The following is a 22,552-nucleotide window of genomic DNA, read 5'->3' on the forward strand; positions in this document are numbered from 1 at the left end:
ATAACTACCCCCTGCCATCACACTGTTAACAGCTTTATTCTTTGAGTTATTAAGGATTTATCGCACTGCAATTATTACTGGAATCTGAACACAGCCTTGCACTGAACTGCATTAACCGCCAAGTGATCGCTTGCTGCTTGCTTCAAATCTGCCTGCATCTCTCCATCGTTCTGTAGTGATGGAACTAGCCACTAACCAGCTTCTTTTTTTCTTCCTCTCCAGAACTGATGGGTATGTCTAATCAAAATAATGGTAAGCAGATGGTAGAAATAGTTTGGAAAAAAATGAAGCTGTTCGTAGAGACAGGTACGAGAAAGCGATCACTTGTCCCAGCGTATGCTCACCTGCGGCAATTGCATCTCATCTCAAAAAAGGACAGGCAGAGGAAGCCATTTTGCAGCTGGGAAGATAAGCCACCTTAAGATAGTGCCCTGTTACAGTGAACTTGATATTTTCCTTTTTGGGAGAGGGAGGGGGAATATTGTGAATAAAACTGGAAATTACTGACGGCAATATTAGGGAACAAGTGCTAAACACATCCACATGATGTTCCTTTTGGTTTTTTAGTGGAGGCAATAACCTATTTTAAATAAACAGGCTAATTGCGATAATATAGCAGAGCAGTGTTTATCCTACAAATTCATTGTGTGTTCACTAACGTCACCACCAAAAATTTCTAGATCCATATTTTTGGGGGTATTTCCCTTTCAATTTTCTCCCCATCTGTCCTGAAGATGCTAACTCCTGCTGGTCTGTAGTTCAATGGGCACCAGCAGCCTTTCAGTATCTCACCTAAGTGGTCATTTGTCATGTGTAAGCTTAGACAGTGAGTGTTGGCAGGCTGTTGAACCTGGGGAGAGAGGAGCTTCACAGTCAAATCTGGTGCTGTCATTATCAACACCTTTTCCAGCAGCAACCGCTGGATAGTGATCAGACTTGAGAATTCCTCAATATTCCTCTTCTCCCTCCCCAAAAACTCCGACACCAAGGCCAATTGTAGGGTTTCTACCACTGCCTGACTGAGATCAGTTAACTCAGCACAGACCAGGGATCAAACCCTGTTACTTCCTGGTTTGTATAGCTCACTACCATGCTAAAACATGCCTTGTATTAACTTTATGGGCTGGGGGAGAGCATGAAATTCTAAGTTAAGTACTGTGAATATTAGCTACTTTACACGTGTTGTATTCAACAAGGGAAAAAGTGCAGCGAGTCATTGGGACCCCTTAGACTACGTCCACTCATCACTGGTGTCAATAGGGCAGATCTTAGAGACAGTTGCGGCCAGTTCTTATGACTTCAGCGTATATACTAAAGCATTATGAGTTGGGACTGATCATGCTGGTAAACACTTGTCCTGTGTGAACCGTATCTCTGGAGTTACCTTCTCTCATGCTAAATCCTATGGGCCTGACAAGCTTGACCCTGGATCAATTGACTCCAAATCACCTATTCTAGCATATTTAGCAGACCTAATCTGGCCAATGGCTAATTATCTTGTTCCCATGAAGACAAAGGGTGCAACCTTTTACTTAAATTATTCCACCTTCTATCTTTTAGCATTATACAATTGTTTTATGTTTTCCACACAGCCTTGCTGTGGCACATTCCTGACGGCAGCTTGTTTTTCAAAGAAAACCCTTTGACGATTGCAGTTCAAACAATCTCTTTGTATAGAATGTGGAAGGGCGAATTTGGTGAGAAGGTCACTTCAAGGAAAAACATTTATTTTAAAAAATGATTGCCTTGAGTAAACTGGCCTGTTTAAATTGTGTAGTAAGAACACATTTAAATGTTTAATTACCTCCAGCAGCACTTTGCAAGACAAAAACCTGTTGTGACCATTAAATTGTTAGACTGCACAGAGTATAATTTGCCCAGATACAAAGCCACCAGAAATAATTGAGAAGGATGATCATTGGTTATGTGTATAATTATATACATAATACACAGTGTAAGGCCTTTCAAACCAAGTCAAGTCACCCCTTAAAGAAGCTGGTTTACTTTTATTTTACTTGCACTTCTGATCTCTAAAGTTATTGCTGAGGTCAGACAAGAAGTGTGTTTATTTAGGTGAAGGATGACAACATTGTACAAATCAGCTATATTTTTATAATGTGCAGTGATCTCTCCTTTTGCCTTATTATATCAGTTGGGATCATTATAGATGTAATCTCAAGATTGAGAGCTTTTAGTTGCTCTTTCTCTTTCTCTCTCTTCCCCCCCTCATCCATCCTTTGATTAATTTGATCGCCAGATGTGTATCAGAGGTTGAATGGCACCACAAGCTGTACATATTAATCTCTCAATGCAAGGACAACAGAAACATCTGCGACTGCTATCCTGTGCTTGAAAGCACATTCTTTGAACTTGTCTAAAGTAATTATTCACTTAGCAGAGCTCACTTGCACCTTAATCAGGATCTTGTGCAGAATGGGGAGGGCTGTAGCAACCCACACTGAGATGGCAAACTCTGAAGTACTGGGATAAGCAGAGAACATACTGATGTTATTTGTAACCTGGCAAGTTGCTTTGTTTTTAGGCTTTGGGTAAAGCAAGACAGTGACTCTCATACTGGTCAGCTTGGGGTTTGCCATCCCTGGGGACCCGACCAATTCCTGATTAAATGCTTCAAAGGTGTGACAGTGGGTGCTCTTAAATTAAATGTTAAATCTGAGTTTTACTATGAGCTGTTCAGTATAATGGATGTCGGTGCTGGTGAATGGAATTTTGGCTCCACTTTGCTCCCAGTGTTGGAAATGATGATTCCCAAGTTGGGTATAGTACAGATGATGTGCCTTAACTCCAACTTCAGAATAGCATCATCAACTGCATTGTGAATTTTCCATTGCTAACTCACTATTTGCCCAGTTTGATAACAGTAGTAGGGTGCCTGCACTCTTTCACCTGTCTCGCCCAATGGCCTGGGGATGCATATATTTATAGGGTTGAAATATTAAAACCAGGAGCTGTTATAGGAATGAAAAGACTCTCTTGTCTTGGCTTCTATATTTTTCACTGCAGTTCGTTCTCTTCCCCCGCCCCCTCCCAAAAAAAAATAGCAATTACCTTTTTAGGTTTTGGCTTGGAACACTGTCCAAATATTACTTTCCATTGATGATTCAGTGCTTAAATGCACCATGTAGTGTGTGGGTGAGCCATACAGATCAGGGTGACTCTGGATTTGATCCTCGGTCTGTGTTAAGTAGGTTGATCTCGGGGCGCTGGTTGGACTGCAGTATTGTATTTGTCCTTGGTGCCCCAGACCTAGGGAGGAAGATATAAGGCCTAATTTTCTGACTTTGTTACCCTGGCAGGGAGCGTTGCCCACCAGGAGTGTATATCAGGAACTTGGAGGTGTTCTGTGCGTGATTTTCCAACCATTTAAATTGATGTTTAGAAAACTGCGCAGATCGGGGCTAAATTCCTGATATATGCTGCAGGTGGGTCCTGCGCGTGCTTCCTTGGCTCTTTGGCTTCGCTGTGTTAAAATCCAGATTCATTGCGCCATCCCCTGCTCTAATTTATCTCTTTCCCTGCACCCCACCCCCCCCCAACCCCACAGACCTCAAAGCTGTGGAACTCCTTACTTTCCTCATTCTTGTTTCTACTACAATCTACAGGCTTTTATTGGTTATCGTCTGCACATCAGTGGGCCATGCCCAAGTTAACCTAAGTTTCTCGATGCAATAACCTTTCAGGCTTGTTACATTATTCCTCAGGATTGGAAGGATCCAAAGGGTTTAGGCGTGAACCTTTTTACACACAAGTTCTGAAAAGCTAAGAAAATTGAACCACTGTTTACACATCATACCCTGGCATTTAATTATGAAATGAGTTGACTTATTTGTTTAATGCATATATAGACTTGGCAACCTGCCAAAGCTTGGCTGTCCACTCCCTCCCCTGTCCCGAACGGTGTTGATCGCCAGTGAAATCCTTTTGCCTCTTGGTTTTTAATCCGTGACCTCAGCGGTTTGTGCCTTGGATTTGTGTGTGCTAAGTTTAAACCTTGGCCGTGGTGTTAGGAGCAGGTGATCTGCTGGTGACCCTGTCTTGATGGTGTTCACAAAACATTCTTCATGTGATTGCCACGTGACAACCACAAATGCAAATCTTTTCAAAAAGTGTTCTAATGTATACCATGTCCAGCGGTTCCGCTGCGCTTCCCCCCCCTAGCATAGCGACTCTTTTTTTTTAGTTCTTGTCTGTTCAGCAGCCTATCTTTGAACAGGACAGTTTTTTAAATTGACAGTTCAATGGGAATGGCAGAATCCTGATCAAAAAGTTTGGACCTTGGGTAAATAAAAGTACTGGCCATTATTCCCAGATAATCAACTATAGGCATATCAATTTATAAAAGGCCATTGATTGCATCACTCATTTATCCTTCACTGTACAACTCATTACAGGAGGCCTGTTGCACTCCCCTAGCCAAAAAAGGAATAAAACTGTCCTTGTTGCTCACTCAGTGGGTAAATGTGCCATGTAGTGTGATACATAGAAGTCACAACACGGAAACAGGCCGTTCGGCTCAACTGGCCTGTGTTGGCGTTTACCTTCCAAGTAGTCCTAATCACATTTACCCATGTCCCTTCAACCCCTTTTCCTTCATCAACCTATCCAATATAATCTTGAATGTTGACGTAGTTTATGTCTCAACCACTAACCCTGGAAGTGAATTTCATAGCCTCACAACTCTTGTGTAAAGAAGCTCCTCTTGCTCTCCCTTCTACATCTCTTGCATTGAATCTTGTATCTATGGTCCCCTCATTCTAGACCCCTCAACTACTGGAAACAGTCTGCTTCTATCTATTATGTCGCATTCTTTCATAGTTTTGAACACTTCTATCATATTGTCCTGTAATCTGGGCTGTTCTAACAAAAAAAAGCCCCATACAGTAAGGTTACAGATTTGATGTCTTGTCTGTGCCAAGTTAGGTGATCTTAGCCAGATTGTGATGGCGGGACTACATTTGGGGTGAGTGTGAAATCTAGTGACTCCTGCTGGATGCTTGACAAGGGCAGGATCAGGCTCTCCCATGATATTCTCTCCAGATAGTTGCTCACCATCCAGGTTCTAGTTAAGAATGTCCACTTGGGAAAGGTACTACACCCTAGCACGAGCTGCCGTCAGAGGAGTGATTGGGGAGAAATTGAGAAGAGGAACTGCCTCTGCATGGTGCAGTATAGGATGTTTACAAGGCAGCAACCTCGAGTTCAGCTTTGTAGCGTAAATGGTTCAAGCTTCATAACGGCCTCTGCACCCCTTTGAAATAACCCACTTGTAACCGCTCCCAAATATAGTTATTATCTGCATAACGTTCAAAGACAGTAAAAGTTTCAATGTGTCACGTTTCTAAAAGAGCCTGTAACATGTTTTAAAATACCAGCATGTCGTCATCTTCAAACTTTGGTGATTTAAAAAAATTTCTTTAAATTTATTCTGCCTGTGGGACTCTCTCTCTCTTTCTGGCGATTATCATCCCTGCAACTTGTGTCCTTTTAGCTAGAAGTTGAAATACAGTTACTAACCCCTGGATATTTGGAGCATGCATTAGATGACGGGAAGACTCTTGTTTGCTTATTGTCCTCTTACTTTTCTTTTTTCCCCACCCTCCCTTCACAAAAAGATTTTAAGGTGTCTCAGTGTTATTAGCAATCGCCAGAATTGATTTCAGGAGACATCCATCTTCATAACGGTGCTTTTTTTGTTAGCTCAGACAGGCAGCCCCTGCACAGAAGATTGCATTTCAAAACCCCGTTGTGTATAATTTACATTGGTTGGTTTCAGGTTTGTGAAATGAAGGAGCAGTGACCACTGCAGTTTTGCCAGTTACTATTAATGTAACTACAGAACTCTAACATTATTGTAGTGAAATCAAAGCAGCGTTTGACCAAGTATGGAACCATGGAGCCCTGGAACAACTGAAAGTCATTGGGGGCCAAAGAGAAAACCCTCCAGTGGCTGGAGTCATACCCGACGCACAAGAGGATAGTTGTTGTCGAAGGCTAGGAGATCGCTGCTGGAATTCCTCAGGGAAACATCCTAGGCCCACCATCTTCAGCTGATGCATCAATGACCTTTTCTCCATCAGTATGTCAGGATTGGGATGGTTCACTGGCGATTCCAGTGTTCTGCTCTATTGACAATTTCTCCAAAAGTGAAGCGGCCCATGCCAGCCTACAGCAGAACCTGGATAACATCCAGGTTTGGGCTGACAAATGGCGGGTAACAGTCGTGCCACATAAGTACCAGATAATGACCATTTCAAACAAGGGAAAGCCCAGCCACCTCCTCTTGCCCCTCAACGGTAGCACCATCGTTGAGGCTCCCACAATCAACATCTTGGGGGTCACCATTGACCAGATGCTGAACTGAACCAGCCACATCGAGACTGAATACTCTGCAGCGAATCGCTCACCACCTGACCTCTTAAAGCCTCTCTACTATCTACAAGGCTCAAGTCAGTGGTTTGATATTGCCATTTGCCACTCACCTGCCACTTGCCACTCATCTGGATATGAGCAGTTTGCTTGAACAGTGCCCCTGCCACTGGACTCAATATCCACCACTGTGGCTGCCGTATGTATGATCTACTGGATACATTGCAGCAACTCATCAAGGTTACTTTGACAACACATCTTTCCCCTGCAACCTCTACCACAGAGAAGGACAAGAGCAGCAATGTCATGGGAGCACCATCACCTCTAAGCTCCCCTCCAAGCCAAACACCATTTTAACTTGGACATATAGCACTGTTCCTTCATTGTCGCTGGATCAATATCCTAGAATTCCCTACCTAGCACCATCATGTGAGCACAGTCACCGCAAGGACTGCAACAGTTCAAGGAAAAGGCCCACCATCATCACCACCTTAGGACAACTAGGGATGGGTAATAAATGTGACCATGTCCAAAAAAACTAGATACCTTAAATGCAGCGCAGCACACCACACCATCCAGTGATGGTTGTTCAGGTTCATGAAACTTATGACCTTTATTGGTGTTTGAGGCTTTGTAAATTGTGTGAAATTAACCCTGTATGTTTCAAGTCATGACTGAAGCATCTAGAAGAGCTACATACTTTGTACTACTGCTGATAAAGCGACCCAATCCTTCTACCCTGTAGGAGTGCTGGCGTGGGCCTCCCTGCTGGTTGCATTCCATCTTTTATTTACAAAAAAATCAGTACCAGAATCTAAAAGCACTCTGGGCCCTCTACCTCTGGCTGGATAAAGGAGGTAGTTTTTATACTGGAAACGTAGGGAGTCAATCCCACCTGTAAGCTCTGTAGGTCTTGACTCCAAGTGTAAAACCAGCATATGAGGTCTCTGTCCTGAAGCAGTATGCTGTTTTAAAACGCTTTATAAAGCCTGCTTTGGTACAGTATTTTCTAAGGTTTCTTGTTAGTGAGGGAGCTGTAAGCAGTGTTTGTATATTGAAGGTTGTGGGGAAGCAAAGAGCGTTCCAACAAGGGGCGACTGTGTTTAGTTGCTGATTTCAGAATTCACCACTGTACATGAAGATGCGTGGGAGTAATGGGGATATTGGCCACAGACCAGTTCCAGTTATGTGTCACTGAAGCAAAATTTCTTCGTCGTATCGGGGTAGAGCTATTGAGACACAAAACGCAGTAACGAAAGGTGACTGAGAGATACTGCTAAGAGAGCACATCCCCTTTAATCTTTCACCTAAACTTTAGCCAGTTTACTCCTTTCAGCAAAAATGTAACTTGAGCTTTGATTAAAGATTATTCCGTTGTATTAAATTTGCTGTGAGGATTTAAAGTCGTCAAGAGTCTCGTATTACGAGCCCTCTCCTCATCCCCCCTCAGATACATGCACTCTGTTTAGTAAAAGTACACTGATTCAAACGCAAGCGTCACTCTGTGACCTGTGTCCACATTAATTGATGGTCTCGGCTGTGAGACAATGTTGTTAACCAGAAGGTCAAAATAGTGGACACCCAACCATGCAGACTGTCCATGCATCAGTGCCTAATCAGGACTAACTGCTTGTATAGTTTGTACGGTTCAATGTGTTCTTAGAATTGGTTTTTGTCGTAATGTATCTGAACAGCTTCATTAATGAAGTTGTGGAGGGCTTCACCGCCCATTTGCCTGCCTTCCCAACTTAACATTGAATAGGTCAGATACTAGAAAAAAGTGTTGATATTTGTCTGTTGTGCTGATTGTTCACTGCTTCTCATTTGCCCCTAGCGGCATCCTACACAGATAGCTCGGATGATGAAACATCGCCACGTGACAAGCAGCAGAAAAATTCGAAGGGCAGCAGTGACTTCTGCATCAAGAACATCAAACAGGCAGACTTTGGGCGCAGGGAGATTGAAATTGCTGAACAAGGTGAGATAATACCATATAGTCATCAATTCTGGTGCTTTTTATCCATTCTGAGCTGGTTTCTTGAAATACAATAGAACCATGGCAAAGCATAATTGACAGCCATTGGCAAGCAAGGGTTCCTGCAATGGGCAGGCTAGCTGAAGCCTTCCTACTAGCTTCTGTTGTGAAGTGCCGCTCTCCCCACAAGGCGTACCCTAATCAGAATAAGTGATTTTTAGCCTCCTCCTGGAAGCTGAGATGCACTGTAGACTGGGGCCCATTCTTGGAGGTCCAGTCAGCATAAACTGCTCTGCCCTTCTCAGCACAGTGACCCATGAAGGCCAACAATCCCAACCCATGTGACCAGTAGCAAGCCGGTCCTCCCAACCCCTTCCATCCCAGACCCAACTAAGACCAAAAAGGTTGCTACGGCCCTTTGATCCATTCTGCTCAACAGGGTTTGCACTCTTTTGCCAAGAAACCTAGGTGTATGAATACACCCCTCGTACAAAGCACCATGCAATCAAAATGCTACAGCAGCTTCATAAAATATACATGTGAATGTTTGCTCCTGAGGATTCAAATTATAAAAAATAAAAAAAATACTGTTGCTTTGTGGCAATCGGGAGTTCAGACTTTGACAAGATAATGAATGCTGTTGCTTGGAAGTAGCATGTCCTACAGATAGTATTCTCGGTGTAGTGAGAGGCTATCACCCGAAGCATGTCCCCCGCCATACACTGCCAACTATAGAATGAAGTGTGCTGACCACTGCATAGACACCGTTTATTGGGGTTCACTGCTCATCAGCGGTCTTCCAAGCTGCTGTTAGCTGAAACAGAAGACTGGAACTGCAGCGGAGCAAAGTATCAGGCATCATATTCAAGTATAAACAATAATGAAAAGGCTGGGACGGTGTGTCTATTGATAGATTATTCCGATGGGGAGGACCAGTGTTTAAACTAAGCAAAAGTAGGAATAGACTGGATGTCGAATGGTTCTTTTCCCAGAGAGTAGTGAGCCTCTGGAATGTGTTGCCAGCTGGTGGCGGTGGACACTGGCTCTCTGTATGCCTTTGAGAGGGAGCTTGACTGGGGCAGAGATCACCATGTAGAAGGCAAGTGGATTAACAGATAACGTACACGTGGTAAGTGTGATCTCCTGGACTGCCTTAGATTGCCTGAAGGTATTGGAGAGGAATTTTCAGAAGGTTTTTTCCGCATATTCGTCCTGAATTTTTTCCCCCTGGTTTTTTGCCTCTCCCCAGAGGTTAGATGGTTTCTGGGGGGGTAAGAAGTGTCCAGCCATGATGCTCCAGGCATCATGAATGTGTGGCAAGCATGATGGGCCAGCTGGTCTTTTCCTGCCTGTTGTTTCCATATGTTTGGATTGGGCACTTTTAACATTTAAACTGGAAACGTGCATACCTGATTCTTGCTGGATAAGGGAGACATTCCCTTTGATTCAGTTATGGCAGAGGGGAGTGCGAGTTGGTTTTGTCAGTGTTGTGCGATGCTCTCTCCCAAGTTCGGCTTTATCCAGTAGGATGTTCAAAATCCAAATGTTCTCCATTTAACATTTTTAAATGTTATTTTCACTTGTGATCTAACCACACCTCTCAGTCTTGCTTTATTCTGTTGTCTGCTGTAGATTAAAAGGGAACAACTTGGAGTTCCCAGAGTAAACTCATAATGTCAACCAATCCACCGTGTGTTCCAATAGATTCTGAGCTTTCTCTTGTTTTTGTGCAGAGATGCCAGCGCTCATGGCTCTCCGAAAACGAGCCCAGGGAGAAAAGCCATTGGCTGGAGCCAAGATTGTCGGCTGCACTCACATTACAGCCCAGACTGCGGTGAGTGTCCAACCTTAAATCCCCAGTTATTAAAATCAGGGGGGGGGTGCAGGGCGACTGGCTTAATTAGCACGCTGTCCATAACGGCTGTTCCAATCCAGCCTGGCCTAATGAAATTCAAGTTCTTTCTGTAGGTTACTGTGTGAAATTAGTTTTTGCTTTACTTTTTACTATTGGATGTTTCCTATACTGAAGCCTGTACATTTAGAGCCAGAAATAGGGAGGCAGCAACCAGCAGCATGTTAAATAACTGCCAGCACTTTGTTCCACACCAGGTTCATGTGCCATCTGATTTTCTGTAGTCACCCATGGCACCTTTAAACTCTTTACTAACTAAAATGAATGTGCTATTTACTCCACGCTGTGAAGGTGTGCCATGTGAAATCTGTGACACCTTGTGTTTATACTGATCAGGCTGTATTCACCTCCAGTCCGTCAGTTTTACAGTTCAATGTTTTACATTTGCAAGTATTCCACGTCTGTAATTTCAATACGAACGTGGCAAACAGCAATGTCATACCAGCTCCTGCAGGTGGCAGTGCTGAGCTATCGGAAACAGCACCACCAGCAGGCACTTCATTGTTCCTGTTTGACTGCATTTGGGTTAGTGGTATTTGCATAGCCCCTCACTACTACAGCAGAGTGCACAAAACCATTTAATCACTACACGGTTATCCTTAATAATAGACTGGCTTATGTTCTTAAACTGCCACCAACTCTGTGTGAGCCTTTTCTTTCTTTTTCTCATCATTTTCTCAAGCTGATGATTCATGCTGGGTGCATTTCTTCTGTGTGTGTTTCCAGCAGGGATCACTGGATAGGAATTGGGATCTTGTGGGAGTCTATTTTACTTGGTAAAATCAAGTGATAATTTTAACAGCAAAATACAAATCATTTCACTGGTAACCTGATCTTTGTCACTTTAAGTGGCTTCCCAGTATAATCCTGAAATACGCATTCATTGGTTATTATGCAACGAGCAGTTAATACAAACAGTGCTTTTTCTTAAAACGTAATGATTTAACTAGAATATATGCAATTACTTTTTCTACCCAGTAATCTAGTGGGCACTAAACCTAGCATATTGCCTGCAAATCTGCAGTAAATACGCTGAGTTCTTGGGCAGCACCTTCCAAACTCACGACCTTTACCACCTAGAAGGACAAAGGCAGCAGGCGCGTGGGAACACCACCACCTCCAAGTTCCCCTCCAAGTCACACACCATCCTGACTTGGAAGTATATCGCCGATCCTTCATCGTCGCTGGGTCAAAATCCTGGAACTCCCTCCCTAACAGCACTGTGGGAGTACCTTCACCACACAGACTGCAGCGGTTCAAGAAGGCGGCTCATCGCCATCTCAAGGGCAACTAGAGATGGGCAATAAATGCTGGCCTTGCCAGCAATGCCCACATCCCATGAACAAATATTTTTTTGTAACGTTCACTGAACAGGGCTAATGAGTTGGGCTATGATGGGCCTTCAATAACCACAAAACTAGAAGTTATAGACTTAAACAAGTTGGCTTTTAATCACTAAGATCAGAGCTAACCTCTCAACACGCCGACTGGTTCACAGGAATGAGTCATACAGATCCTGGGATCTTTATGTAAGAGAAGTCGGGCGGAGCCAAGAGCCAAGACCTGGAACCTCCCAGGTTAGTCGGGAAAGAGGAAGTGAAACTATACACAGTGGGGGAGGGTAATATACATGAGTGCAAAACGAATACAGGATCAAGACAAACAGATTTCATTACATTCACCCCTGCTATAGACTTAGTCCATCGGGGTGATGTTTCTTAAAAGTTGGTATAAGTGAGTCTGTCAGGAGGTTTTGCAGTTCTCAGTGATTGGCGCAAAGCCGGTTGGGGTGCCTCTAGAGAAGTGGATTCTGGTTCCTCCGTTGTCCGGGCCTCCGCAGTGTCTTCCAGGTTAAAGTTGGGTATTGATACCTCTGGGCGTCCTGTCTCTTTGTAGTGTAGGTCTTCATCGGGTAGTCTCCCATCGTTCTCTCCGCTCCCCGAGGGAGCGAGGTCTTTTATGGAAACAGTGTCCTCGCGCCCGTCAGAGTATTCGATATAGGCGTACTGAGGGTTTGCATGGAGGAGCTGTACCTTTTCCACAAGGGGGTCCGTTTTATGGCCTCTCACGTGCTTCCGCAATAGTACTGTCCCTGGAGACGTCAGCCACGCGGGTAGAGATATGCCCGAGGTGGATTTCCGGGGGAAAACGAACATCTTTTCGTGAGGGGTAGCGTTAGTGGCAGTACATAACCGAGACCTTATGGAATGGAGCACGTCTGGGAGGACTTCCTGCCAGCGGGAGGTCGGAAGGCCTTTTGACTTTAAGGCTAACGTGACAGCCTTCCAAACAGTAGCATTCTCCCTTTCCACTTGCCCATTACCCTGGGGTTGTAGCTAGTGGTTCTGCTAGTGGCTATCCCCTTCGAGAGCAAGAACTGGCGCAGCTCGTCACTCATGAATGACGTCCCCCTATCGCTGTGTATGTAGTTCGGCATGCCAAACATGCAGAATAGATTACAGAGACACTTGATGACCGTGGCACTGGTCATGTCTGGGCAGGGAATGGCGAAGGGGAAGCGGGAATATTCATCGATGATATTGAGGAAGTATACGTTACGGTCGGCAGAGGGAAGGCGTCCCTTGAAGTCCAGACTTAGGCGCTCGAATGGCCGTGTGGCTTTGATAAGGTGTGCACGGTCAGGCCTGTAGAAACGAGGCTTGCATTCCGCACAGATGCGGCAGGCCCTGGTCATTGCCCTAACCTCCTCGATGGAGTGGGGCAGATTGCGGGACTTTATAAAATGGTATAGTCGTGTGACCCCTGGGTGACAGAGGTCGTTGTGGAGACCCTGTAATTTGTCCGTATGAATGCTGGCACACATTCCCCGCGATAGGGCGTCTGGGGGTTCATTAAGGGCTCCCGGCCTGTACATAATATCATAGTCGAACGTGGATAGTTCGATCCTCCACCTGAGTATTTTGTCATTCTTGATTTTCCCCCTTTGTTATTAAACATGAAAGCCACCGACCGCTGGTCGGTGAGCAGGGTGAAACGTTTGCCGGCTAGGTAGTGTCTCCAGTGCCGCACTGCCTCCACTATAGCCTGTGCCTCCTTCTCGACAGAAGAGTGCCTGATTTCAGGTCCCTGAAGGGTTCGGGAGAAGAAGGCCACAGGTCTCCCAGCCTGATTGAGGGTCGCAGCTAAGGCAAAGTCTGACGCATCGCTTTCGACTTGAAAGGGAATGCATTCGTCCACTGCACACACTGCAGCCCTTTCAATGTCCTGTTTAATACTGGTGAAAGCCTCCCGAGCTTCAGCTGATAGTGGGAAGGACGTCGATTTAATGAGGGGTCGGGCCTTATCAGAGTAATTGGGCACCCATTGGGCATAATACGAAAAAAATCCCAGGCACCTTTTTAAAGCTTTGGGATTGTGTGGCAGGGGCAGTTCCTTTAGGGGGCGTAATCGGTCAGGGTCCGGTCCAATTACCCCATCTTCCACCACACAGCCGAGGATACAGAGACGGGTTGTGTTGAAGACACAGTTGTCTTCGTTGTAGGTTAGATTCAGCTTTAGGGCAGTTTTAAAAAATCTCGCAAGATTTAGATCGTGGTCTTGCTGGTTGTGCCCGCAGATAGTGACATTGTCCAGATAGGGGTAGGTAGCTTGTAGTTTATTCTCGTCAACCATGCGGTCCATCTCACGTTGGAAGACCGAGACCCCATTTGTTACCCCGAAGGACACTCTGAGAAAATGGTAGAGGCGCCCGTTCGCCTCGAAGGCGGTGTATGGGCGGTCCTCCGTTCTAATGGGGAGCTGGTGATACGTGGATTTGAGGTCGATAGTCGAGAAGACTCGGTATTGCGCAATCTGGTTGACCATTTCTGATATGCGGGGTAAAGGGTAGGCGTCCAGCTGGGTATAAATATTAACAGTCTGGCTGTAGTCAATTACCATCCGTTTCTTTTCGCTATTTTTAACTATGACTACTTGGGCACGCCACGGGCTGGTACTGCATTCAATAATGCCTTCCCGCAGGAGTCTGTCCACTTCCGCCTTGATAAAGTGTCTATCTTCCAGACTGTACTGTCTACTTTTGGTCGCTATGGGCCTACAGTTCGGAGCGAGATTAGCGAATAAAGAGGGCGGGCTGATTTTTAAGGTTGATAGGCCACAGACTGTGAGTGGCGGCTGGGACCCGCCATATGCTAGCGTGACACTTTCGTGGTGGCACTGGAAGTCCAGGCCCAAGATTACATTAACACAGAGTTCTGGCATCACGAGGAGTTTAAAATCCTTGTAGTCCGTGCCTTTTACAGTCAGTGTTACCACACAGTAGCCCAAAATGTCCGAAGCGTGGGGCTTAGCAGCCATAGCAATTCTGCTCCGTGTAGGGGTTACCGTTAATGAGTGCCGCCGTACCAGGCTAGGGTGGATAAAACTCTCGGTACTCCCAGTCAATTAAACATTTCATTAAATTCCCGTTTACCTGTATGTCCATCATGGATTTTGTCAACGGGTGTGGCCTGGATTGATCCACCGTGATCGAAGCCACTGTTGGGCCCTGGGCGGCCGTTGAGTCGGGAAAAGACGGCGGATCCCAAGATGGCGGCCCGCACGGCACGCACGAGGCGGTGACGGAGTTGGAAATCGGATTCCCCCTGCAGACTTTGCTAAAATGCCCCTTTTTCTTACATTTGAAGCATGTAGCGTCCTTCGCTGGGCATCGTTGTCTGGGGTGCTTGGCCTGGCCGCAGAAGTAGCATTTTGGGCCTTGAGACATTGCCGCTGTAGTAGGACTCCTGGGTGAACTTCTGTGTGGGGACTCCGGCGGCGTAGAGCTGGTCTGAGACCTGGATGGGGAAGATGGCTGATTCCAAGATGGCGGCCCCCTCGGCGTGCACGAGGCGGTGAGGGCCGCATGGCCGGAAGAATAAGAGTCAGAGTTTTTCTGGGCCACGTCCAGCGATCGCGCAGTGGCCACTGCCTTTTTTAAGTCCAGGACCACCTCCTCCAGCAGTCTCTGCCGGATATAATTCGATTTGAGGCCCGTGATGAAGGAATCGCGGACCAATTCGTCAGAGTACGCGTTGGCCGTCACGGCCTTGCAGTTACAGTCCCGGACCAGGTCCTTTAGGCCCTGTAAGAAATCGTCCATTGATTCCTCTGGTCGCTGCCTGCGTGTAGCCAGCAGATGTCTGGCGTACACTTCGTTTACCGGCCTCTGGTATTGGGCCTTCAGGATAGTGATGGCCTCCGTGTAAGAGGTGGCGTCCCGGATGAACGAATAAATCTGATGACTTACGCGAGTAGTCAGCAGACTCAGTTTATCTACCTCGCTAGCGGATGAGGCCCCCGCGAAGAGTTCGAAGCATTTGAGCCAGTGTCCCAATTGATTTGATGCTTCAGCAGAATGTGGATCCAAGTCCAGACGCTCTGGTTTTTGGAGTCGATCCATCCTAGTATTCTTTAGTGATTAAAATTGATGGGCCTTCAATAACCACAAAACTAGAAGTTATAGACTTAAACAAGTTGGCTTTTAATCACTAAGATCAGAGCTAACATCTCAACACGCCGACTGGTTCACAGGAATGAGTCATACAGATCCTGGGATCTTTATGTAAGAGAAGTCAGGGGCGGAGCCAAGAGCCAAGACCTGGAACCTCCCAGGTTAGTCGGGAAAGAGGAAGTGAAACTATACACAGTGGGGGAGGGTAATATACATGAGTGCAAAACGAATACAGGATCAAGACAAACAGATTTCATTACAGGCTAAATGGCCTTTACTCCAATCTGTTGAGACTCATTTGAAATGGTTGTAAATGAGTTTTCTTCTGGGTAGAGCAAGGTGCTGAAGGATGCTTTGCAGAGGCAGACTGTGTGGGGTTATGTGAAGTAATCGTGTTTATTTGGGGAGGAAGGGATATAAACTTTACAACATGAGGTGGTACGTATGCTGAGCCTGAGGTTTAAATCTACCTGTTTTAACTGAGTAGTTGCGAGTGAGCAGCGTCTGGTGTCCCGCTCCCTTTTTCGTGATCTCTCTGCCTTGTTTTAATTTCTGATGCTGCAGGTGCTGATGGAGACACTCGCTGCCCTTGGAGCACAATGCAGGTGGGCTGCCTGTAACATTTATTCTACCCAGAATGAAGTGGCTGCTGCTCTGGCTGAGAACGGTAAGGGAGAATTTGTTTAAAATCACAGTTGGCGTATCTAAATGATTGTTTTCCCCATTCTGTTCAATACTTTTTACACACCCTCAGTACTCCACTGGAGTGCCGGCCTAGATTTTTGTGTTCAAGTCTCTGGAGTGGGACTTTAACCCACAAACTTCTGACTCCGAGGCGAGGGTGCTACCAACTGAGCCACAGCTGACACTAAAATATCGGTAAAGTTTAGGAGTGGTACACAAAGGGCCATAATTTGTTGGAGTGAATCTAGCGGTGTCTGCCGTTAGTTAGACTTGCTTTTTCCTGTTTAATCTCGACGGTACTTTGTGTCGCAAGTTGCTGGAAGTGCGAGCTGAAAAACTTGCAGCGAAGGAAACCAGGTATCTGGGACCCGAGTGAACAGGACAAGCAACTGTGTACCTCCTTACCGATTCAGATTGAAGAATTGTGAAACAAACAGCGCAAGGACTGAGAATGAAGAGTAAATTAGAGTGGGTGAATTCAATGTCAAATCAGGTAGAAAAAGAGAAATAAAGTTAGAAGGAAGGAAAGATTGTATTACGAGAGAGAGAAAATAGACAGAAAGGAAAAGTAAAAAAAAAAGTTTTAATTTTAAATTTCACATTTTTAAAATATCCAACAACAATTAAAACCCGAGAGAATGAGACACCACACTTAATTTTCAGTGCCAAAGTGGTTCATTGGCAGTAATTAACAATTAGCACATCCATAAAAGAATCTCGACAGCAAATCCAGACTTAATTAAATATGTGCCGACCTTAAATGTCAATCACATTCAGTATTGTGTCCGCCTCAACACTGAGCCAACGCTAGCTGCGGATAAAATAAGAGTGCTGCACTCTAAGCAGGCAGCGTTTTTGGACACCTTGCGAGACTGAAGAGCCAACCTACTGGGATGTAATTTTCTGGTTAAGTTGAATACAGGGTGCTGAAAAATAAAAATCTGATTTTTTAAAAAACAGATCCTTCAACCGTCTCAGCCTTACTCTTTGGAACTATCCCCATTAACCTTGCTACTTATCTCCCAGCCTTTAAAAACATCCTCAAAACCTACTGCTTGCCATCCGTTCCTGCTTTGTGAAGCGCCTTGTGATGTTTTCTCCATTAAAGGTGCTGCATAAATGCATGTTGTTGATGTACATGAACATAATGAGACATGGTCTTGTTGCCTTATAGTCAAAAAAAGATGCTGTAACTGACAGCCTCCTGATGTTCGAGGTGAACCTTTCAGTAGCCCACTCATGTATCAGTTCAAGAAAAAATTCTTCAGTAGGTCCACTTTCAAACTTAATAAAGTGCAAAAAAGAATGATCCGCTGAATTTAAATTGGTCAGGCACTGAGTATATTTCTGTGCTGGAAAACGTTAAATCTGCAAATGTAACGCCGCTATTCAAGAAAGGAGAGAGAGAGAAAATGGGGAACATCAGTCATTGGGAAAATGCTAGAATCCATTGTTAAGGAAATGGTATCAGGGCACTTAGAAAATCGTAACATGATTAGGCAGAGTCAACATGGTTTTATGAAAGGGAAATCGTGTTTGACAAATTTATTGGAGGTTTTTGAGGATGTAACTAGCAGGGTAGATAAAGGGGAACCAGTGGATGTAGTATATTTGGATTTCCAAAAGACATTCGATAAGGTGCCACATAAAAGGTTATTACACAAGATAAGGGCTCATGGGGTTGGGGGTAATACAGTAGCATGGATAGAGGATTGGTTAATGTACAGAAAACCGTAAGGATAAACGGGTCTATTTCAGGTTGGCAGGCTGTAACTAGTGGGGTGCCTCAGCTATTTACAATCTATGTTAATATCCTAGACGAAGGGACCAAGTGTAATGTATCTAAGTTTGCTGACAATACAAAGCTAGGTGGGACAGTAAGCTGTGAGAAGAACAGAGTCTGCAAAGGGATATAGATAGACTAAGTGGCAGTGAGGTGGCAGATGGAGTATAATATAGGGAAATGTGAGGTTATTCACTTTGGTAGGAAGAATCGAAAAACAGAATGTTTTTTAAATGTTGGTGTTCAGAGAGATTTGGGTGTCCTCGTGCAAGAAACACAGAAAGCTAGCATGCAGGTACAGCAAGCAATAAGGAAGGCAAATGGCATGTTGGCCTTTATTGCAAGGGTGTTGGAGTATAGTAAGGAAGCCTTGCTACAATTGTACAGGGCTTTGGTGAGACCACACCTGGAGTACTGTGCACAGTTTTGGTCTCCTTATCTAAGGAAGGATATATTTGCCTTGGAGGCGGTGCAACAAAGGTTCACTAGATTGATTCCTGGGGTGAGAGGGCTGTCCTATGATGAGAGATTGTGTAGAATGGGCCTGTACTCTCTGGAGTTTAGAAGAATGAGAGGTGATCTCATTGAAACATACAAGATTCTGAAGGGGATTGACAGGGTAGATGCTGAGAGGTTGTTTCCCCTGGCTGGAGTGTCTAGAACTAGGGGGCATAGTCTCAGGATAAGGGATAGGCCATTTAAGATCAAAATGAGGAGGAATTTCTTCACTGAGGATTGTGAATCTTTGGAATTCTCTGCCCCAGAAGTCTTGAACCCCCCCCCCCCCCACCACCAGATCCTGATTGTTAATACAGCTTGTAGTTTCAGTGTAGAGAGATAGTTCTGCTAGTAATAAAATTGGGAGCTGTTTGATGCAGGACTGAGCTGGGATCAGTGTAAACTCTGGAGTCAGGCTTACCTGCTGGAGACGCAGTACCCAACAGAAACTATTAACAGTGGTAGGGAGCTCTATCCTACAGATCGCTTGGCCATAGTCTACTCTGAGCAAGTGATTGGATGTGACTAGCTGCCATGATAGTTATGTGGCAAGTTTTATGTTGCAGCCTTTATGTTTACCATGGTGTTTCAAGTAACCTGCTTGTCATGTGCTCTGTAGCCTGGCAAATTGTTTGACAATAATGACAAATATAGCTAAAATATTCTGTTATGGTACTTGCTTCTGACAAAGAAGTCTGAATAGAATCAACGTATCTATGCTAAGAATCCCCAAAATAACTTGAATATGGGACAGATTACACAGCTATAATTGTGGGTTTCAGATGTTGATTACAGACCATTCGAGCTTCACTCCTGAGTTCATAACGTCATCTGAACCCATCTAAGATTATTGCCTAGTAATCAATCTCGAGTATCCTTCAAAACACTGATTCCTTCAATTACATTCCAGCCTTCGGCTTGCTCCTGGGTATTCCTTTTCTGTAGATTCCAGCCTGTAATGCATTCCTGGGTATCCATTGTTCTGTGTTTAAATTTTGATCCTACAAGGAAATATTGTTGGTAAATGTCCTTATTAATGTGTGGCCCTTGTCCCAATTTAAAGAATTGAATAATTATAACCGAAAAGGGTATTTGGATTAGTTCTTTCATCCAGTAACTGAAAGTGATTGTTTCTTATGATGCGCTGCTATTATTCCCCTGTGGCAGGTTATCCAGTTTTTGCTTGGAAGGGGGAATCAGAAGACGATTTCTGGTGGTGCATTGATCGCTGTGTGAATGTGGAAGGATGGCAGCCTAACATGGTAAAGACAGGTTGTTGCTCTTTAACCATTTTGAATGTTGGTAAATGAAGAACTGCTCTGTAATGTAATCTTTCAAAGTTTGATCAGTTTGCATATATAAATTAGAAAAATGCTTTTCAAAAGCAGAGTATTGCTGTCATTAAATTCATTGTTAAATATTTAGACTTTTATTTTTTGTGTGTATGGCTGCTGATTCCAGTTAAAAATGTAAAATATTTCCTTTGGGTTTGAGACGCAATGTGTTTGATCAATAATTTACACAGTGGGACATAACTGAAGGTTCCTGTGCCTGTCTACCAGCCTATCCTTCATACTTTTGACACTGGCCACCGTTTTCAGCTATTCCTTTCAGGCAATCTAGAAGAAACTCGCTGATGCTGTGAAAATATTTAAATTGCCACTATCGGTGTTCAGGGTGTTTTTTTTTTGTGTTTTTTTTTAAGTGTAAACACTTGATTTGGATAGGGAATTGGAAAGAAATGGCACATTGTCACAAGGACTGAAAGATGCAAAGGATATAGAAATGTTAGCATGATGGGAAGATAGGGAATTCAATGTAGGGAAATGTGAATTGGAAGTAAGAATACTGGAAGAAATATACCTCAACTAGCAAGATTTTAGAGGAGCAGAAGGACCTTGGTGTGCAGATACACCGGTGGTAGCAGAAGTAGATAAAGCCATAAAAAGGCAAACTAAATCTTTGGTATTGTATCTACAGGCATATGATACTGGCAGTGCAGATATTGTTCTCCCTTTATCCTTTTTTGGAAGGGTGGAGATGGTATCTGGAGCATCTTTATAGAACCTCCCCTGAGGAGATTACACAGGTTAGGTAGAGTTCATAGTGGATGGATTATACAAGCCCGTGGAATGAATGGGTTCTGGGGGTGGGTGAGGGTAAGGGGATGGGAGGGGAATGGCTTCTTCTTTGCTTTTCTTCTTAAACTTGACTTTTGAAACTTGGGGCCAGAGCTACAGTGATTTTTCTATGCCCCTGTACCACTGTGCTCGGGTCTGGTACTGCTGCATATTGTGCTGGTTATCAAATGGGGACAATACTAATTTGTGATTTGTTCCAGATCCTGGATGATGGTGGGGACCTCACTCACTGGATTTACAAGAAGTATCCTAACATGTTCAAGAAAATAAAGGGCATAGTGGAAGAAAGTGTGACTGGTGTTCACAGGTGAGAGTTACTCTAATATACAAACTGCTTAGCTAAACTTCCTTGTCCTTGATTTATTGATCCTACTATAGTTCTCTTGTTCCTCCTAACATTGAAATGTGTCATTCTACACGCTCTTCCTCCTCCCTGAATCCTCATTGTGTTGGAATTGAGACTCATCGCGCCATCTCCTTTTCTAGCTAATTATGGAACATTATTCCTTCTTCCTACAAGCCTTTAAAGTCCAAGCTTGACGGGCAGATTCCACCACTTTCTGGGCAGTGACATTTGGTGGGGCTTTGCCAGAAGAGCAAATTACTCTGTCCATTCTGGGTGTGCCCCCATGCCCCCCGACTTTCTATCATCTGAGCAGCAGTCCGAGATGCCCCAGAGAGCATGACTGTCCTCTCAATCTCTGCAGACACCCCACCCCTCAACCCCCCCAAATAAACCACGCTTGCTAGCATAACTGTTATTGATAGCTTTATTTCCCTACTGTGGAGAAGCACAGCCCTTACCACAACAAACGTGGGCAAAGCCATATGCCAATTGGAGCAGATAATGCTTGGATTCTAGCGTGTACGAGATGTACCTGGCAGTCTGAGCCATTTTCTGGCAGCTCTCGTACACACCCAGACCACCGCCCAAAGTGGGACAACAAACAAACAACTGCCTCCCACTACCCCTCACAAAGAGCAGTGACCCTACCTTGCAGGCATACAGGCCACTTGATATTCCCCTGATTCAGCCAAGCCCTAGAACTGCCAACAAATTATCCCAGCTCTGAAACAATATGTCATTTCCAGTGTGTGTACAACCACACCTGTAACCCTAAGTTTGCCAGTGAATTCTCCTCTGTCTTGTGTGATACAGCTGTACAGTGACTTTACAAAGTCACTTCCAGAGCCTTTGCCCCCAGGCCACTGGGGAATCAACGTTTGCGTTTTTATAATTCTATAAATAGTTGCATGTTTTGGATATTAATGCTTTCAAAGTATATTTTTGACTGGTTTTGATGAGCTGATTTGACATAGACCGTGAGCACAAATTCCAGAATATAATTGGAATTAACGTGTGGCACAATATACCTTCTCAACGTAAAGGGACTCTTGCAGAATTGCCAAATAAGTGGAGGTGGTTGATATGCAAGCGTCTCAATCTGATTTAGTCTGACTAAAAATGAAGTTTCTGCTTCCATGTTTGGGTGGAAGGTCCTTCAGAACACGTCACTCATGCCTCAAGTTTTCAGGTTTTTATTGGGTTTCATCGTACTACCTGATTCACCTTTTTCTGTCTGTTGTGTTAGCTAATTCCATTGTAGCTCTCTGGCAGTTTTCTGGTCCTACAATTGAACCAGATATCTAGATGTTGAATTAAAAACCTTTGTCCAAGTTAGAATGCTAATGTAGTGGAAGACTATAGCAGATAACTGAA

The 22,552-nt window shown here is 44.4% G+C and overlaps 1 protein-coding gene across 9 annotated transcripts in view; it reads left to right on the forward strand.

Moving 5' to 3' along the window:
• The window catches only part of LOC147105836 (S-adenosylhomocysteine hydrolase-like protein 2), a 95,911-nt gene that overhangs the window by 56,617 nt on the left and 16,742 nt on the right, over positions 1-22,552 (forward strand). For 4 of the 9 annotated variants that reach the window (XR_015081600.1, XM_086010614.1, XM_086010615.1 and 1 more), the window contains exons 3-8: positions 223-252; positions 8,222-8,365; positions 10,096-10,196; positions 16,291-16,393; positions 19,859-19,953; positions 21,033-21,139. Coding sequence is in view for 8 of the 9 variants with exons in the window: in XM_086010614.1 (XP_085866740.1) it covers positions 223-252; positions 8,222-8,365; positions 10,096-10,196; positions 16,291-16,393; positions 19,859-19,953; positions 21,033-21,139 (580 nt within the window). In the remaining variant the exon portion in view is untranslated. The remainder of the gene's footprint in view (positions 1-222; positions 253-8,221; positions 8,366-10,095; positions 10,197-16,290; positions 16,394-19,858; positions 19,954-21,032; positions 21,140-22,552) is intronic. The other 5 variants (XM_086010617.1, XM_086010618.1, XM_086010620.1 and 2 more) reach the window with 3 other exon arrangements.

The sequence above is a fragment of the Somniosus microcephalus genome, chromosome 17 (genome assembly GCF_052327205.1).
Source record: "Somniosus microcephalus isolate GS21.2 chromosome 17, FLI_Smic_1.0, whole genome shotgun sequence".
NCBI classification, from domain to species: Eukaryota; Metazoa; Chordata; class Chondrichthyes; order Squaliformes; family Somniosidae; genus Somniosus; species Somniosus microcephalus.